Raw genomic sequence first — 13,836 nt, forward strand, 5'->3', positions numbered from 1 at the left:
GTGGGCAAAGTACAAACGGGGGATGGGGGTGGGGGTGGGGGGAGGAGCTCTTTCTTACCCAGCACTGCTGTTCCAAACCCCATCGTGCTCTGGACCCAACTTGTCAAAAACACGTAATTTGGCCCTTGAACAAGTTACGTCTGAAAATGCTTCTTGGAAATAAGGGAGATCCCAGCTAGCAAGACATTCCAAAGCAAAGAGGACAGATGGAATCATGAAAGAGCCTAGAAGGAAGAAAAGTGGCAGAAGAAGAGCTGCAATAGGAAAGTGAACCCTTCCACGGACTCTGGAGTACCTGCACGCTTTGAGGAAGTCGGTATTTGCCTCACGCAGCTTCCCAAGAGCCTCTTCCAAGTATTGCCTGTAACTCCGCAGGGAGACCTGTATCACTTCCACATGGTTGAGCAGCTCCATGTGCAAATTATTGCTGAGAGACAACAACCTAAGAACAAGGGGAGGAGGACAGGAAAAGAACTAGCTGTGGAAACCACCCCAAACACACACTGCAGGCCACCAGATGCAAAGAACCCTCCTCCCCAGAAGTGAACCAGCTTTCACGGTGGAGTGATACGTGTTGCTATGAGAGCAAAGGGAGGAAGCTGAGTGCGCCCCTGCCCCCACTCTTTTTCTGTGTACATCTGCACTCGGCTGGCCCTTTCCTTGGGGCAAGACCAGTCCCGACTCAAAGTTCCGGGGACAGCCGATGTCTCAAGGGCAGGGAAGCCAGCGGGAGCACCAAGGCATCCAACTGACTTTTCCGCGCAGCTCTCCGTCAAGAAGATGATTTCCATGTCTTGGATTCTCTGTCGGAAGTTTTTGCTGAGTTGGTTCTGGCTTTCCTTAAGCTTCTGAAAGGCGGCTTTTTCTTGGTTCAAAGCCTCCAACACCCCAGCGCAGTGGCGCTCCAGACGTTCCTTGTGGAACCGCAGCTCCGCTGAGAAGAAACAGGAACAAAAAACTTCAGGTGTTACCCTTCCCTTCTTCCAAGAAACTCAAGGAGGCGTCTAACCACCCCCGCCCCCCATTTCCAAAACACCTCAGTGAAGCAGGTTAAGCTGGGCCCACAGTTGCCCAGTGACTGCATCAAGACTTCAACTGAAGAAGACAAACTTTCCACTCTTCCCACCCTCCCTCAAATCACCCCTTGAAGAAGTGGAATGACTACATTCCCGGAACACGAGGCCTGCCAGAGTACAAACCTAAGGATCAGATCTATACCCAGCATGTGGCAACGTATCACCAGTCTGGGACACCTGCACAGTGCACAGCTACATCAGTGTGTGCCCTGCAGGTTGGCACATGGCGCACTGTTGCCCTTTATCCCCTGCTAGGAGAGTGCTGGTGGAGGTGGTACCAAGTGTGCCTGCTGCACTGGGAGCAACACAGCGAGTTGCATGTGCCACTCATGAGATCCCACTCCTCATTCTGCTTCCAACCAGTTCTGGATTTTCTCCTTGGCCCTTCAAGCGTGCAGCTCAAGGCCTGACCAGACACACACCAAGGAGGTCCGTGGATGTGGGATAAACCTTTGGGCAAACTGCCCTAGCCTTTGTCTCTTCCTGTTAACTTTATTTTTTAAAATGTACTTCATCTATACCCTGCCTTTTCCCCCAATGGGGACCCAAAGTGGCTCACATCACTCTCGTCTCTTCCATTTATTCCTCACAACAACCCTGTGAGGTGGGTTAGGCAGAGATGTGTGACTGGCCCAAGATAACCCAGTAAGCTTCTGTGGCAGGGTGGGGATTCGAACCCAGAATTCCCAGATCCTAGTCCGACACCCTCACCACTAAATCATACTGGCTCTTGCTGTCCTCACAGTAAGGGCAGTGGAATCCATGAATGAAATATTTTAACACGTTTTCAGTGCAAACCCACTGGTGATCCGAGTATTCTAATCGGCAGAGGTTAATGCAGAAGGAATAATTATAATACGGTGACGGTAAGCTTAAGAGACTGGACAGGGGGTGGGGGCAGGGTAGATTTTGCCTCCTTTTTCTAACAGCAATGAAGAGGTAGGCACCCATCCTGACGTAGAAAACATCCTTCTCGATGCGTTCCCGCCTCGGCTCATGCAGGTGAATGCGCAGCTGCAGTTCCGCATTTAACTCCTCCTTCTTGGAGGCCATGATGGTCCATGACGTGGACAAGGACTGAGCAAACCACTTCTCCAGATGCTCGAAGAACTGCAGACGGATTCTGTGAGTGGAGATGAAAGAAGCAGAGGAGCCACGTACCCGCTTACAAGCACAAACATAATAACAACATTCGATTTACATACCGCCCTTCAGGACGACTTAACACCCACTCAGAGCGGTTTACAAAGTATGTTATCATTAGCCCCACAACAGCAATCACCCTGTGAGGTGGGTGGGGCTGAGAGAGCTCTGAGAAGCTGTGGCTGACCCAAGGCCATCCGGCTGGCTACAAGCGGAGGAGTGGGGAACCAAACCCGGTTCTCCCGATTAGAGTCCCGCCACTCTTAACTGTTGGGAGAAAAGGGTTAAAATTGCTGAAAATCAGAGGTGCAATGGATCTTGAATCAACGGAGAGTGAAAACATCAGTTTGCTTTTAAAATCATTTACTTCTAAAGGAAAAAGGTACACAGGATTGCTACAAAACAATAAAACCTAGAGCTACACCTTGCGGACCACGAGTACAGACAAAGAGATAAATAAAAAGAACGGAGAGTCTTCCTCTGTTTTCTTGATCCTGAAAGAAAATCACCTGACCTATTTGACCAGTAACAGTTTACAAACACCCTTCAGTTTCCCGGTCATCTAGGCGATTGGCTCTGTGCCAGGTCCTCTTCCAGGTCAATCTAAACAACAGCATGGTAGGTAAACACATTAACCCCATAATGACTGAATGTCAGACCTTGCAACACACACACATTCCAACATTAACCACCACACCAAACTGGCTCTCAAACATCAGTTCTAGAGCTTGGCATCTCCTCCTTTTATGGCTGTCTGGTTATGTCATGTTACCCGGAGGTGGGGGACATATGTGTAGAAAAGTGCAAGATGGGCAGCCGTATTAGTCTGTCTTTAGCAGTAGAAAAGAGCAAGAGTCCAGTAGCACCTATAATGCTAACAACATTTGTGGTAGGGTACGAGCTTTCATGAGTCACAGCTCACTTCTTCAGATAACAGATTCCTTGCAAGGTATCTGAAGAAGTGAGCTGTGACTCACGAAAGCTCATACCTTACCACAACTTTTGTCTTATAGGTGCTGCTGGACTCTTGCTCTTTTCTACTGTTTCTGCAAGAGTTTTAATTCTGGGTGGGACTCCTAGACTGGAAGCCCAAAGCAGCTACTCATTCAGAAACACAACAGGGAAGCTCCTCCCAGAGTAAGCAATTCTGCAGTGCCTCTGTATAAGGGCCTATTGAATGACCTGATGAAGAGATGCAGGAGAATTACAGAGGAGGCAACTAAAAGGATGCAAGATAAGAACAGGAAATAACACAGAAACGGAGAGAGTATCCTCCCATGTGGGTGGGCTTCAGGTTTACAGACCCCTTTGATTTGATTTGATTTTTTTTACAGCAGTCAGTCTAATTTCTTTCGGGATCTTCTCAAGTTTCAATGGTCCTAGAAAATTGCTGATCATAATATATCATTCTAGATTAGGTCTCCAGGGCCGTTTCCACACTACTCACCTTCAACCGGAATGGGGCGCAACATCACGAAAAAAACGTGGAAGATAGCGTCTTCTCGCGTGAGTTTTGCGCGATGTCGCTTTTTTTTTTGCGACGTTGTGCCCCATTCCGGATGAAGGTGAGTAGTGTGGAAACGGCCCAGGTCTCAGATGATTTGGCCTCTTACGCCATGGCCCACCACTCAAGGCACCTTTATGATACCAGCTGCCTCACTACCTTCAAATCCTTCCTCAAAAAGGTTTCCCTGAGGTCTCTGGCACAAGTCCCTAATTCCAGTTTACTTCTGAAACCACACACTTTGTTTGGGCTACATAAAAAATAATGAAAAACAGTAATGCCTCTATCATTCCTGTGATCGCTATATAAAATTAGTTGTAAACTTAAAATGTAGATCCTGGCATACTCACAAGGATCTTGCCACTTTCTACAAACAAGTTCATCAATACACAAAAAGATAAATTGTCTTTATTTATATTGAAGCAGACACACCAACTACCACAAGGAGGCAGTATAATTATCTAAATTATCTATATAAATTTTTATGTATATTTCAGGCTTTTAGCATTTATTTATATTGAAGCTGCCTTGAGTTCCTGCATATGGTAGAAAGGCAACAAACAAACAAACAAACAAACAGAACAGCAACTGGAAAACTCCTTGGAAGGCATGCTGGGTTATTTTCCTTTGGAGAAGAGTGGGTACTGGTAGGATTTTAAAACTGCGTCTAGTGATAGCCTTTTATTTACAAATATACGGGTTGGGCAGGTACCGAGCAAATGAGTATGCAGCTGCAAAACAGAAGCCTGAAAGCAGCATCTGACCTGAACCCAGAACTGCTCGTAATCCATCAGAAATCTTTTTCTAACCAGTTCCAAACTCAAAACAGGCTTGCCGGGACCTCCAGCTGCCTCTCCAGTTTCCGAGAAAACCCATTCCTTTATTCCTTTTTACATTGAAAGTATTTGCATGAATGGCCAAAGCCCCAATAACAGTGTGGGATGTAAATCTAAATAAATTCCTTAAAAGATCTCCCCTGCTGTGGCAACAGATCTCCCCTGCTGTGGTCAACTGGTATGGATAACATACCACCTCTGAACATGGAGGTCCCAACAAATCAAGTTGTAGCATGATGAGATAAAAAGGGGCGGAGGGATGCTCCATCCACTTTCTTCATACCATGCCTCATTTTACAAACTTTCTGTCCTCATTTTTGAGACTAGTGACTAGATCTGGCTATAAAGTCCCAAAGTGCAGCTCTATCACATATTTGTTTAAAGGCAGTGATACTACTGTCTGCCTTATTTTGCTTGCTTTCACACACATTGGATAAAGCAGCTTCAATGCAATTTAGCAATCGTTTTGCAAGTGGATTTCCCACAATGATGGGGTCCAAACTGGCGGAGACTGACCAAGAGAGAGATCTTGGAGTCGTGGTGGATAACTCACCGAAAATGTCGATACAGTGTGCAACAGTAATAAAAAGGGCCAACGCTATGCTGGGGATTATTAGGAAGGGAATTGAAAACAAATCAGCTAGTATCATAATGCCCCTGTATAAATCAATGGTACGGCCTCATTTAGAATACTGTGTACAATTCTGGTCACCACACCTCAAAAAAGATATTATAGCATTGGAAAAAGTGCAGAAAAGGGCAACTAGAATGATTAAAGGAATGGAACACTTCCCCTGTGAAGAAAGGTTAAAGCGCTTGGGGCTCTTTAGCTTGGAGAAATGAAGACTGAGGGGGTGACATGATAGAGATTTACAAGATTATGCATGGGATAGAGAATGTAGAGAAAGAAGTATTTTTCTCCCTTTCTCACAATACAAGAACTCTTGGGCACTCAATGAAATTGCTGAGCAGTTGGGTTAGAACAGCTAAAAGGAAGTACTTCTTCACCCCAAAAGTAATTAACACATGGAATTCACTGCCTCAGGAGGTGGTGGCAGCTTCAAGCATAGACAACTTCAAGAGGAGATTGGATAAAAATATGGAGCAGAGGTCCATCAGTGGCTATTAACCACAAGGTATAGATAGAACTCTCTGTCTAGGACAGTGATGCTCTGTATTCTTGGTGTTTTTTTTGGGGGGGGGAAATCAGTGGGAGGGCTTCTAGTGTCCCTTCCCCACTAGCAGACCTCCTGAGGACACCTGGTTTTTGGCCGCTGTGTGACACAGAGTGTTGGACTGGATGGGCCATTGGCCTGATCCAACATGGCTTCTCTTATGTTCTTATGTTCCCTATGTCATACAGGAAAATCCAGTTCCCAACAACTGCTAAAGTGCATTGGAAGTACATTATCCAATGTGTGTGAAAGCAGCCAAAGACCCTTACCTAATAATCCCCAGCATGAAATTTGGTTTTCTTTTAGTTGTAGAAATGGGGTGACCAAATCTGCAATTTTTAAAGCCGTCTGTTGCAAAGCCCCTCCTTAATTCAATTGCCCATAATGGCTCCTTGCCCTTTTAAGACAGAAAAAAATGGATTCTTACTTACTGTCTTCTCACATTTTCAATGAAGATTTGAGAGAGGAACACTTGCTGCAGGTACAAAGGAAGTGTATCTTCTTTCAGCTTCCCAACATAGTATTTCTCAGATTTCTTGGTCTTCCATCTCCCAGTATGTTCAAGCACTGTGTACGTGTTTCCACTTGAAGTGTTGAAGCACTCCAAAATCCTTTCTGATGGCTCTGTTAGTTCACTGCCCTGGAAAAAAGTGAAGGAGAAGCCATGATGTCCAGTGCTAACTAGAAGATTAGAAGGCAGTGGAGGAGTTCTGAGGTATCAAATCAAGAGGTAAGGCAAAGGTGTTGCAGGGAGCCGGTGGGCCGTAGTGGTTAGTGATGATCCAGCCAGGCACAAAATCCCACTCAGACATTAAAATGACTGTGGGTGACCTCGATCCACTCTCATCCTCATCAACCTCACAGTGTTTTTGTGAAATAAACTGGTGAATGACAAGCACGTGCACTGCCCTAAGCTCCCTGGAAAAGACTCAAAATGGGCAGAGAGATGCAGCGGAGTGGGTCTCAAAGGGCTGAAGACAAGAGGCCATTCTGGCAGTCATGAAGTTTGGCGCCTGAGCAGGACGTCAGGGCCCAGCCCACTAGAGGGCCACACTAGATGTGTTTTCCTGCAACTTTAGTTGGATCCCCCAACCCAACTTTCACATGCTTATAGTGGGACAGCAGCTGCCGAGAACCATGTTCCCAAGCATCGCAGCGGCCAGGTTTGGATTTGGACCCTGGTGTGGAGGGAGAAGGGGCTTCACTTTTTTTGTTCTATAGTTTGCCATTTGCCCACTTAGTTTGCCACCCACCCCTCACTCTCAGCCACAATGCTCCACCCTCAAGGAATTGAGGGAAAGGCCTCCACAGCAACCGTCTCCTAGACGTTTTCGGAATTTCCATATGTCTGTATGGTCATTAACACAGAGATTAGGGAAATTCCTAGAGCATCACCTGGAAGTGATGTCATATCATCCCCAAACTCCACTGTTCCCAGGCATCACCTGCAAAATCTCCTGGCATTTACCAAGGTAGTGCTGGCAACTCTACTGACCCCTGAGAGTGGAGCTTCAAGTGGGTCAGGGATTAGAGCCTAGCAATACATCCTGATGATATTGGACAGATCTGGGGGCAGAGTCTGGAGTGAAAGCAAAATTGTACAGCCTAAAAGTGGCAGGGAAGCACAGCCTTGCACCTCGTTTTTATAGCAACTGGCCAGAAACTAACCTCCTCCTCCTTTGGCTTTTTTCTCACAATTCTAATGCAGGCAAAGAAGGAGAAGCTTTTTCTGAGAAAAAGGACAGAGAAAACAGGTAGGGAAAGAAAGAGCTGAATGGAGTTGTACAGGAAGGTGCTCGTGGTACAAAGTTACAAGCAAAGGGACAGAAAACGGTGGGCAGCCATCACAAGAGCTCGGGAAGGTGCTTGGGGCCCAAGAAAGGCCAGCATGAGGCTAAAGAGCTGCAATAGCTCTAAAAAGTCCGAGCTTTGAGTCCAGGGCCGGTGCCAGGGTTTCTGGCGCCTGAGGCAAGATACCTACTTGCACCACCACCCCCGCCCTGCTAACCAATTTTAAAAAAACAGAAGAAATGTAGGAAAAATGAAAAGCACAAAACTTGAAACTTTTTACATTAATTTAATTTTTATTTCTTAATTTAAATTTTAAATCTTTAAATAAGTGTGAGAATGAATAAGAACGGTCTTTGTTTTTCTTATTGTGAGCCAAAACTCCATTTTGTGAGCAAAAACAGCAACTTGCATTGACGTTTTGAGCACACCTCCTTTTGTGTGTGTGTGTGCGCGTAAAAAAGTTTCCCTCTCTCTTTCTCCCCACCTCTTTCTGAACCCAGAGACTCTTGGCAGTAGAAGGAGGGCTTCTCTTACAGGGCCCGCTTGATCACCTTTGTCAGAGATCCCTTTTGGGAACTCCCCTCCACGCTCATCCTTCTCCCCTCCCCCCACCCTTGGGTTTGAAGTGAGCAGCAGCTGACAGCTAAGCATGTGGTGCAAAAATATTGAAATAAAGTGTTGGGGGAGAGGGGGAAGGTGGGGCGATATATGGAAACTAGGGGATGAGAGAAGGGAGGTGATAAAGGGAGGGGTGCAGTGCGGGGCACTGCACTGCTGGAGTGAAGGGGGAGCAGCATTGAGATCGGAGAATAGCGAGGGGGAGGGAGAACGAAAGTAAGAAGGGGGGGAGGAAAATAATAGAATTTAAAATAACAACTTTAAACCCAACAACAGTGATTTGCTCCTACCTGTCGCACAGGGACTGAAAGGGAACTGTGTGTGTCTCACCTCACTTTCTCCTTCCTCTGTGGCGGTGCACACAAAACCCGCCACTCTTTCCACCAAAAGCAGCCCCCCCCCCTCAAAAGCCTGAGGAAAGGTGAGAAGTAGAATTGATGCCAGCCGGGGAGGGGGAAAGGGAGGTACTAAAACAAATGAGAGGATTGCCCACTGGAAATAATGGGAGAGGCTTGAAGGCTCATTGGAGAAAATGGGAGCCAGGAATGCCAATTTCCTTGCATGGGCTCCATTGAAATGCATTACAACACAAAAAAAGAGCAAGAGTCCAGTAGTGAAGAAGTGAGCTATGGCTCATGAAAGCTCATACTCTACCACAAATTTTGTTAGCCTTATAGGCGCTGCCCAGCAAAGAGAGAGACATCTCAGAGTTTGTGTCCTGGTATTCAAGTGAGGGCCCTGCTCACCAGTGTGGGTGCTGTCATCTCTGCTGTCTCCAAGACATCTCCATCCTCCCGCACTTCACTCCCTTCTTCAGATTTCTCTGTCATATTGCTCACTAGGCCCAAACTCATCCAAGACTCTGTTCTGCCACTTTCTGGAGGAAAGCTCTCCATTTCTCCCAGTTTCTCCTGCTCAGATTCAGTAGCTGCCTTATGCTCAGCCTGCTCTTCAGCACTCTCACTGTGTTGCTCTCCATCTTTGCTTTCATGTTCCAGGAGACTCTCCAAGCTCCCTGGGATCTCCCCAGCATCTTCAGCCTTGTCTGCATCCGCAGCCATTTCTCCCCAAAGAGCATAAAACAGAATATTGTTAATGCAGCGCCCTCAGATGATCCGATTATTCCATCCCCAAGAAACTCACAGCCTACATTCTGTAGACAGGAAAGACAAAAGGAGCGAGGGATGAATAAGTTTGGCTTCCACTGGAGATGAAGACTAAGTGCGAGCATTTTTTTCTGTACAGAATACAGCCTCTGAACCTGTGATTTAAAAGGAGGAGACCTGGGTGCGAAAGAGGGGTGCTTTTCCTTTGCTATCCTGCTGAAAATAATATGTCTACCCCCCCCCCCATTGCTTTTGGCCTCAGTGAGAAAAGCTGTTTCCCAGTAGCTGTATTAGATACCCAAAGGCCTGGGACTCCAGCACAACCAAAAGGGGTGCAACTAATGCTGGTCACTGAAGAAAATTTTTTTCCAGCTGACATTTTCATGGGTCTGCAATGTAGGGGAAAAAAACCTTATACTAGAATAAAAACTGGAAGGTGTCACAAGATTCCTGTATGTATTTGCCACAGACTAACATAGTTCCTCTGATGATGAAAGCGAGCTCTAACTCACAAAAGAAATGCCAAAATAAATGTTGTTGGTCTTAAAGGGCCAAAATACACAATACGTGTGAAGTGATTTGAGATATGGGTACCGCATCTCACTTGTAATCAAACCAAGCTGGCAAAAATAGGGTGGGAGGGAAGCCTGAAACCCCTCATCCCCCCGCCCCCTTGTCGCCCAGCAGAGCAACAGAAAACTTTGAGGGCGAGTTCCCCGACCCCACAGGTGACTGCAAGTTCAATTGGGCACCCGTGTCCTGACTTGTGTCACTGGACTTGTGTTGGCTGCACTTCTGAAACTGTTCAGAGAAGGTTTGGAGGACGGGGGGGGAATACAGAAATTTTCAGGGGAGGTGAGGTCCAAGAACAGTTAGGAGCAACTAAGAGTCCTTGATTTAAATATTGCAAAAGTAATGGATTTTTCTTTATCGCAAATAAAAAAAATTACGTGGAAGGAACCGAAATCACCTTCCTCTTCCTCCTCCTCCTCTTCCACACTGGCCTTTCTTATTGGCTTCTAAATAAAAACAAGGTGGAAGAAAAGACATCAAGGGTTTAGAACGAGAAATACACAAGAATGGTTCACTGTTTTGCATTAACAATAACTACGTTTAGGTGTTATGTAGTGATTTAAAATGTTCAAAGATTTCACAAACATTATCTTGCTGCCACTGTAACAACTTCATTTGTTCAAATTGCAGATCTGGAAGGTTGAGAAAAAGAGAATAGCCTGCCTATAAGGCCACCTAGTGAGATCATGGCATAGAACAGATTTGGACCAGGGACTTCCCAGCCTTAAAGCCACACCAAGGGATTTCCCACACACTCAACCTATCCCTGGTTTTCTTAGCAGTTGATCCACAAGCACTAGAATCATTTTGGGTCCAGGCCTTCCACACTTTCCCCCCCCCCTGTCATGGACTTTTAAAATAATTTTCCACGTGCATTGCATCAATACGATGCTAGAGGAGGGCCGTTCCTCACCCCAGGCCGTGCCCTTTTCATCCCTTGGAATTTGCAGATTTGATTGTTGTCTTTCTGCTGCACCATTTGAAACTTACTTTTGATTCTTGGATTAGTTGTAGAACCAATAAATGTGCATGTGTGAGAACTGCCATTTGCCCCCGCAGAAAACAAAGCAATAGAAAACGAGTAGCGCGCATGCATGAGAATTTCCATTTGATCACACATATAAAGTGATAGCAAATCACAATCACAAATAACAATAGCCAGAATAACAGAATAACTGTTTAAGGGGAACGGCACCTGTGAGGGACTAAGGAAAGTGCAGGGAAAACTGTTGTGTAGACATTCCATTGCCAATATTCACAGCAGCGACAAAAGCAACATGGAAAATTACTGCCGTGTGGAAACCGCCTGCCTCCGAGTTAGGAGCTAGACGTTGTTCTTGCCTTTTTTAAAAAAATGACTCACTTGTGTAGTCAGCTGCAGATGGTAATGGCAGCTTCCACACAGGGAAGGAATTTTGTGGCTTCCCCACTGCTGGTGCAGCTGCCAAAAAAACATAGCCATGATGGGGCCTCCACATGGCGAGTTTCCCCACAGTTTTCCTGCCCCAGTCCCCAAGAAGTGACCCCTTCCCAGCTAAGTCAGCAAGGATTTTGCATTTTTTAAAACCAGCTCTAGATTTTTAAAAAATCAGCTCTTGTTGGTAAGGCAGAGATCTTGAAGGACATTGTACTCTCCACTTTCAATGGAGTTCATCTGACCTCGCAGACTCTTAAGAGCCTAGGGATTATACTGGATCCAGCAATATTACTAAAAAAACAAGGCAAAAATGCTTCCAACAACCTTTCCCTAGCCTGGAAAATGGCTCCTTGCCTCAACATGACCGACCTGGCCACCTGGATCCATGCTTTGGTAACATCAAGATTTGACTATTGCAATGCGCTATATGTCAGACTGTGGCTAGATAAGGCTCTCACTACAGGGTTCCCTTTAGAAGCAAACACAAGTCCATTGTTTGAATAAGGAAACTTTACTGCAGAAAAGGTCCATTATAGTCCACTGTCCTGAATAGGAGACTCAGGATGGTACATGATCATTGTTACCAATGAAGGGCAAAGCATGAGGTACAGAGTAACAATACCCATCTGGATTTGCCTCCCCCCACAGTTCTCAAAACAACATCTCTCAGTCCTGGGAAGCTGCTCTCCTTCAAGGCCAATGCTTGGTGGGAACGGTGGTAGACAAAACAGTTGCCTCCGGTGGGAATGCTGCTTGAGAACTGGTGCACCTGGGGAGAAAGCACTTAAACACTAGAAGCATTAGAAAATGGAGTCAGCACAGTTTAGATATACACTGGGCCTGACATTCTGCCCCCTCTAAAATAGATTCCCCCCTGGTTTATATGGATAGCGAGTATGAAAAGCTTTGGTTAATCTAGGAGCATGAACATGTACAGAATTCACCCACTCATCATACCCAGAATCAAAGTCCTTCCATCTAATGAGGTAAAAAAGCTGATTTCGTTTGAGTTTAGAGTCCAAAATTTGTTGAACCTCATAGTGCATTTGATCATCAATTAAAGTTGGGATGGGTGGAGCTTTGACGTGCCATCTGTCATCAGTAGGAGCTCTCTTCAAAAGACTGACATGGAATGTATCATGAACATGGCGTAAGTTCTTGGGCAAATTTACAGCAACTGTCACTTTATTTATTATTTTGCGCACAGGGAAAGGCCCCAGAAATTTCAGAGCGAGTTTGCGGCTAGTTTGAGCTAGTTTCAGGTTTTTTGTGGAGATATACACATGATCTCCAGGTTGTAAATCCCATTCGGCCACACGATGGCGATCTGCGTGCTTTTTGTAATCCAGTTTGGCTTTTTCAAGATGTTTTTTAATGAGAGTCCATTGTTGCGCTGCCTCCCTCCACCACGAAGATACATCTGGCGAATTAGAGGAATGGAGAGGGGGAGCATCCAACGGGAAGGGATTGAAGTGAGCTCCATAGACAATTTTGAAAGGGGCCTCTCCAGTTGAAGCGTGTACACTATTGTTATATGAGAATTCGGCCAAAGGGAGAAGGTCCACCCAATTATCTTGTTGGAAATTAATGTAGCAGCGAAGAAACTGTTCTAGTATTTGGTTTGTTTTTTCGGATTGTCCGTCGGTTTGTGGGTGGTGGCTTGAACTGATGCCTTGCTCAATATTCAACATTTTCAAAAGCTCCCGCCAGAAGTTGGCAACGAATTGTCCGCCGCGATCCGAAATCACCTTGGACGGAAAAGAATGTAATTTTACGATGTGCTTTAAAAATATATCGGCTAGTTTTCGAGCGGTGGGTATAGCAGTACAGGGAATAAAATGAGCTTGTTTAGAGAACAGATCTACCACGACTAAAATGCAATTATGTCCTTTTGAGATTGGTAGATCAGTAATAAAGTCCATGGATATTATTTCCCAAGGTCTGTTGGGTGTTTCCAAGGGCTGCAGGAGACCCAGAGGTTTTCCTTTTCTGGTTTTGGCGCTGAGGCAAACGGGGCAGGAACTAACATACTGGGAAATGTCTTTGCGCATGCCCGGCCACCAGAACTGCCTTTGGATAAGATGCAGTGTTTTCAGATACCCATAATGACCAGCAGTGGGCGCATCATGACAGCGCTGCAAGACCTCCAGCCGGATGCTGTCTGGGACGTAAAACTTGCTCCCAGCTAGCCAATCCCCCTGTGGGGATTGGATCAGTTTGTTTTGTGGAGCTTTATCCCCCTCCTTTTCTACCTCAGTTTTGAGTTTCGATTTCCACTCCTGGTTGGCCGGGAGGGGTTGTTTGGCTCGACTGCGAGTAGTCACCATGCCCCCAAGTTGCGTAGGCGAGAAGACCGTGTCGACAGTCTCCTCCCGTTTGCTCCTGTGTTGGGGCATGCGCGATAGGGCGTCCGCCAAAAAGTTAGTTTTGCCAGGGAGATAGTTTAGAGTGAAGTTGAATTTGGAAAAGAATTCCGCCCAACGCAATTGCTTGGCATTCAGTCTGCGTGGGCTCCGGAGGGCCTCTAGATTTTTATGATCTGTCCAGACCTTGAAGGGGTATCGCGCTCCCTCCAGCCAGTGTCTCCAATTAGTGAG

At 46.0% G+C, this 13,836-nt stretch overlaps 1 protein-coding gene and 1 long non-coding RNA gene across 2 annotated transcripts in view; one reads left to right on the forward strand and one right to left on the reverse strand.

Moving 5' to 3' along the window:
- Positions 1-13,836, forward strand: part of LOC129342166 (uncharacterized) — a 200,717-nt gene that overhangs the window by 62,657 nt on the left and 124,224 nt on the right. The window lies entirely within an intron of this gene.
- The window catches only part of CCDC180 (coiled-coil domain containing 180), a 95,439-nt gene that overhangs the window by 40,920 nt on the left and 40,683 nt on the right, over positions 1-13,836 (reverse strand). Inside the window, exons 16-21 of the mRNA XM_054997788.1 lie at positions 10,220-10,268; positions 8,890-9,206; positions 6,166-6,374; positions 2,024-2,199; positions 754-934; positions 296-442 (exon numbers count right to left, since the gene is read on the reverse strand). Coding sequence (XP_054853763.1) covers positions 296-442; positions 754-934; positions 2,024-2,199; positions 6,166-6,374; positions 8,890-9,206; positions 10,220-10,268 — 1,079 coding nt within the window. The remainder of the gene's footprint in view (positions 1-295; positions 443-753; positions 935-2,023; positions 2,200-6,165; positions 6,375-8,889; positions 9,207-10,219; positions 10,269-13,836) is intronic.

Source organism: Eublepharis macularius, chromosome 14 (assembly GCF_028583425.1).
Source record: "Eublepharis macularius isolate TG4126 chromosome 14, MPM_Emac_v1.0, whole genome shotgun sequence".
Lineage (NCBI taxonomy): Eukaryota > Metazoa > Chordata > Lepidosauria > Squamata > Eublepharidae > Eublepharis > Eublepharis macularius.